This window comes from Balaenoptera acutorostrata, chromosome 10, assembly GCF_949987535.1.
Source record: "Balaenoptera acutorostrata chromosome 10, mBalAcu1.1, whole genome shotgun sequence".
Taxonomy (NCBI): domain Eukaryota; kingdom Metazoa; phylum Chordata; class Mammalia; order Artiodactyla; family Balaenopteridae; genus Balaenoptera; species Balaenoptera acutorostrata.
In genome coordinates this window covers 26,391,797-26,397,796 of record NC_080073.1, presented here as the reverse complement: position 1 = coordinate 26,397,796, position 6,000 = coordinate 26,391,797, and the positions used below count along the sequence as shown (strand labels likewise).

The 6,000-nt window shown below is 43.6% G+C and overlaps 1 protein-coding gene across 1 annotated transcript in view; it reads left to right on the top strand.

The window, feature by feature from the left end:
- ATXN7 (ataxin 7) overlaps positions 1-6,000 on the top strand; it is an 87,312-nt gene that overhangs the window by 60,349 nt on the left and 20,963 nt on the right. The window contains 1 exon segment of the mRNA XM_057554953.1: positions 4,754-5,003. Within this exon segment, the coding sequence (XP_057410936.1) occupies positions 4,754-5,003 (250 nt within the window).

Below are 6,000 nucleotides of genomic sequence, written 5' to 3'. Positions count from 1 at the left end.
CTGCATTTTAGGTTTGTGTCCTAACTTTGACACTTTACACATTATAAGTTATCTTTAGTTTTTTTCCCCAAAGCAATGTATATGCCTTTAAAAGATCTAATTATTTGCTTTGAACTCCTTTTTGGTTTGTACCTAGGTGTCAACACTTACATATATATTTTTTTTAAACCTCAGCGTGAATCCACAATTATAAGCTCAGTATTCTTGGTTGCTTTCTATTTTGGAAGACCTTAAAGCTGTCCTCTCCACTGGCCACCCCGGTATCCTACCCTTGCCTGCAGTGGTATCACATGCTCAGGCCCACAAGGGAAAAAAAGCCCGATGCATCCATCTCTTGCTCTCTGCCTCTTTCTCCCTGTCCTCTGTTTCCAGATCTGTCTGTCTTTTGTGCTCCCCCCCGCCCCCAACCCCAGCACTGCCCCCACATACACCACACACTCACCCGTGTCTGTCCTTCTGTCTCTGCTCTGTCTTTTCACTGTATCTGTGTCTGTCTGTTTGTTGGTCTGCCTGTTCTCTCCTGCTTGCTGGAGCCGTTCACAGTGCCCTCCTCATTCAGGGACAGAGTGTGCTTTCTCTGGGCTGGTGCCAGACCCTGGAGAGAGGAGTGCTTTGAAAACTCAACTTGGACTCCTCACCAAACCCACACTTCAGTTATGCTTAGCATCTGGCCACCAGTTTGTCCACTTAATATAAGGTCCCTAACCCTACCCGTAACTTGCCCGTTTCCCTTTTGATCTAGAAACAAACACTTTTTTAAAACTGAAGCCCAGTTTAAAAATTTTAAGAGAAATAAGGGCCCAATGTGAAAGGTTGGGGAGAGTCCAACTCATCTATAATTTAATTTGGTTTTTCCTCTTTGCTTTCTCGTGAAGGGAAAGCCAAATGCCACCCTTTCCAGAGAATGAGTTACCAGACCATGATGTGAAGGAACAACTTAATTCAGCAGCATGACAAGGATTTGAGCTGGCACTTTTTCAGCCAGAATCACAGTTACACACACACACACACACACACACACACGCGCGCGCCGCAGTCTGTTTTCAAGTTCTAGTGAATGAAGGAAGTTCACATGATAGATTGCCATTCTTAGTTGTTAAATAGCTTTTATTGTTGCAGTAGAAAATACAACTTTTTTGAAATGTTACTGATACATCAGCTGACCTTTAATGTTAGAAAGCTTTGACTCTTGATTTTGTAATGCGAAATCCCGTATCAAGAGTTAATAGACGACTCAGAAAAAAAAAAAAAAGCATTAACGGAAGAAAAACAGGGAAAGTGGACTATGATGGGAATAGAAAATTGAAAGGACAGGGAATTCCCTGGTGGTCCAGTGGTTAGGACTCCGCGCTTCCTCTGCAGGGGGCTCTGGTTCGATCCTTGGTCAGGGAACTAAGATCCCACATGCCGTTCGGTGCAGCTAAAAAAAAAAAAAAAAAAAAGAAAAAATCGGAAGGGCAGACTGGAAGTTGCAGCCAGTTCTGCCATAAGACAGCACACATTCCTAAGAAATTACTGCACTATGCAAAATGGCGCAATAAAAAACCACAGGAAGACTCATTAGAAAAATGGATAAATGGCACAACACTCAAAACTTCATCGGTGACACACAGAAAAAGATAGGAACCTAACAAGAATGGTAGCACAGTTTTATGTGTATTAAATAGTTTAAAAAATACATAAATATTCATTCTAATATGACAGTTTTCCTGGAAAACAACCTGACGTGCTTTTGCAGGTAGGTGTCGGAAGGGTTTCAGTTTGTAAGCTATCGCGAAGTGGTGGAAGGAAGATTATCTGATATCGAGGGAAAGGTGTAGCACCAGCCGTGGATGGTGTGGCTCCTAAGGTCCATGGTGAACTGAGGTGGATGGTGGATGTTTGCGGGGGGGCGGGGGGGTGCTGGGCAGGCTGAGGGTGTGAGCTTTTATGCCCATGTGGCTCAGTTTAGCCAGGTGTGGTTTTCTGCATTCACCTAGTGCTTCTTGCAGATGAAATCTTGCAAAAGGAAACGCAAAAATTCTTTATGCTCAAATTGTTCCTTAGTAGATCAGTGACTTCGGAATAAGTTTACGTTTTCAAAACAAGCATTGTAGTGAACTATGTTTAATTCGATTGAGAATTTTATTTACATCATTTGATATCAGAGAAAATATATCACTTTTACTCTGAGACACTTGCTTGAGAATTCTGATACCCCCAAAATAGTAAAAAGAGTGTATTTCCTAGAAGTCAAAGTTCTGGTTGGAATTCTTCCCCCTCTTTGTACCACAGACATGGGAATTATTCCTTTAGTACACTGCCACTGGGGGTGATTTTTGTGGCTGAACATTTTAATTTAAATATTTATTTATTTTAATGTATATCAGAAATATATAGTACACACTTTTTAAACCTGTTGTTTTATAAATGCTATTGTTTTGGAAAACGGTAAGAGTTCTGGAAAACACTGAGAGTGGTACCCTGCTTCACGTTGGGCCATCTGAAAACAGATTGGGGGTAGTTTCAGGTTGCCCCTGATAGAGGGGCACTACTTACTGGTGATTAAGGGCTGGGGGACAGGAATTCTAACCGCCCTGAAATCCTGTACAAGGATTGTTGTGTCCAAAATACCAATGCTGTCCCCGTGAAAGACTGGTGCGTATTAGATTAAGGAGGAGGAAGGAACAGTAGAGTTGATAATTTGAATAAAAGTGTTGAGTAAAAAATAGTATTTTATGTGTCTTTGGTAAGAATGATGAAAATAGTTTGCAGTTGAGGGAAGTTTGGAAAACACTAGTTGAGGACAAGTAGTAGCGGTGAGCTTCATTTAACAAACCCTGGTGTATAGTGCCACGTGCCGGGCAGTGTTCTCGGTGCCGTACAGATGGTGATTTACTCAGCTGTGGTTAACGGTTCTTGAGGCATTAGCCTAGTCTAGGGTAGCCTCTCACCATTGGCTGCGCAGTGGAATCACACAGAAGAGCTTGTAAAAGTCTGGATGCCCAGGCCACAGAAAAATCAGACTCAGAATCTTTGAAGGTGGGACTGAGGCATCAGTCTTTCTTAATAAGCTCATTAGATTATGCCGATGTGTAGCCAAGGCTGAGAACCACTCGTCTAGGACCATTTGAAAATCACTCTCTTCATAAGAAGAGCTGTAGCAATGGGGCAAATGTTAATTGAAGGCCTACTCTGTGCCACGCTGTCAGGGGCAGATGACCGAGACAGGAAGCTCCACCATCCAAGGGAGTCGGCAGAACGGGAGACAGATTTTTTACAGTCCTGGCTGACAAGTGCTGGTGCTTGAAAGTAGATTCAGAGTGTTTTGGGATCACGGAAGAGAAGGAAACTAATTTTTTTTAAAGAAGACCTCAGGTGCCAAATTTGGAAAATTATTAAACTTGTTATTTTAACTTTCCCTTCCTTACACACTACTTTCATATCTGGCGGGAAAAAAAGCAGCAGGCACTTATAAATTACTATCAGTTTAGCCTTCCTGACCTGCTTGTAGCCCTTGTGCGGTCTAGTTGGAGAATTTGAATTCTGCCTGTAGGTAGCAGGATGATTTTGTCCTGGTGTAGAGCAGGCTCTTTAGTACCTCAGAAAGCGTCCTTGAGCTAATGCTCTTCTGGGAAGAAGTCAGCACAGCTTCACAGAGAGTCTCAGGACTGATGTAAAAGGACCTTTGGAAATAAATCCTTTACATGATGGTTGTAGTCAAATTGATTCTAATATGCTTAATTTAAAAAATACTCATATAGCTTCCATATTGTGATAAATAAATGTTGGATCACATACGTTTTAAAACTTAAGAGTAAAGCAAACATATTTTAAATTACAAGTTTAACTAAAGGCAACTACTCAAGCTACCAGCTTGAGGTACTTAAGTAGATAAAGTTACTAAATAATTTACTTGTTTCCGATGGTAACATTCCTCAACAGCTCTCGATTTATTTAGTGTGGGTTGCCTTACTCTGAGAAAACCTGATTCTCTAGTGGATAGACTTACTTTCAGTTAAGCCTGCGTAGTCCTTACTTAACCATGAATTACTTCCTGGTATAAAAAGCAGGCTTAGCTATTTGTGGTATTTTTGTCTTGCGCCTTTGGCATCCTATGGTGTGAACAAGAGCTGTGCCATCTGTAGTCAAGTGAGATTATTTAAAAAGGGGGGGGGGTTGGGAGTGGGGAGTGAAGTGATTCACTGGAAAATTTCAGCACAGGTTCTTAGGGAACGATAAGGTAACCCTAGAAACATTCTTATTTGGTGCCATATACTGGTGGGTAGTGACAAAAATAAAAAAATTAAGGTACAACTTGTTTCTTAACATTTTGCTATTTTGAAAATTGGAGAGGTACTATGCTAGAAAGGCAGAAAGAATTCCGTGCAGTGTCAATTAGCAGAGCTCTGCAGATGAATGAATAATTTCCCCCTCTCTGACTACAAGTTGCAGTCAGTGAGGTTCCTTTCTAAAATGCAAAACCCACTATTCTCAGGTTTAGAATGTCTGCTTCCTAATGGTTATCTATGTATGATAAACCTCTTTATGCCGAGACGTTTCCTAAGCAGAAGGACCAGTTCCTAGAATCCAGAGTAAGTCTGTGGGGTCTAGATAAGCCATTTCTGAAAGCTGCTGAGTGTAATATATTTTCACTAGTGACACGTATTTGAACCTAAATGTGTTGATTTCCGGGGACTCCCCCAGGGTTCCATTGGAGACTTGCCTGAAACAGTGTCTTCCCCCCCCCCCCCCCTTTTGTGTTCCTTTTCAGAAAGAAGACATAGCTCATCCAGCAAGCCTTCTTTGGCCGTTCCTCCCACTTCAGTATTTTCCTTCTTCCCTTCTCTGTCCAAAAGCAAAGGAGGCAGTGGAAGTGGAAGCAGCCGTTCTTCCAGTGGAGGTGTTCTAAGTGCATCCTCGTTAAGTTCCAAGTTGTTGAAATCGCCCAAAGAGAAACTGCAGCTCAGGGGGAACAGGCCAATGCATCCCATTCAGCAAAATAGAGTCCCCCATGGTAGAATGTGAGTATGGCCCAGAGGGTTCTTAAAGCTCACCTGCCAGAAGTGGAACTGTGTACACAAGTAGCATCTGAGAGTGTACGTGGATAATGTGAAAGAGAGCCCACTTTGGGGAAAATTCAAATATATGTTGTTGTTTCTTTTTGTTTCCCTATTATACCTTGGGAGACTTTATAGAGTCATAATAGCAATAATAATACTTATCTATTGATCCTTTCTTGTGTGCCAGCTATTGAAATTTAGCTAAGTGTATCGTCATTTACTTATCACAACAACCCTTTGAAATAGGTATTGCTGTTATCTCCATTTTCTGGGTAAGGAGAGGGAAGCGTGATAAGATTGAAGAACTCTAGCCACGGGCCCCTCAGGTCGAACAGGCCTGGGGTTCAAATCCCGCCTCTATCACTTCCTAGCTGAGGGGCCTCGGCCAAGGCCCTGTTTCTCTCAGAGTCTAAGATAACGGCCCCTGTGCAGGGTTAGTGGGGGTGGTAGGATTCATGTATTAGACTCAAGCACCTGGCTAGTGTCCGGCCCACAGGAGACCGTAAAGGAACGGATGCTGGTGCCGCCGCTGAGGATGACAGTAGGAATAAAAAGGTGAAGAGATCCCCAGAAGCTGTTCTAGGATTTTCTGGGGCCCGCACAGCAAATAGGGAAGCAGTGCTTCCTCCCACCCCCAGTCTTGGGTTCACATCCAAGCACTGATGAGGGGAGACTGGAGGAAGTTCACACCTCCAGGCGAGGCCTTGACGGGTTTCCCTGGTGGGCCTGTAGGCTGGCCGGCTCTCTGGGGGTCACGTGGGGGAGCAGCCGTGCACTGCCATGGAAACATATCTTGCCCCGTCGCGGCATGCTTCAGCCTTGGTGGCGGGCGGCTTTTCCCTGGCCTGCCTCCCTTTCGGAGGGTATGCCACACATCTCAGGCCCAAGGTCTGATAACCTGGTTAATCTTCGGGCAGCGGCCAGCACCTGCTCTTGCGCACGGACCTTGCCAGCTGGG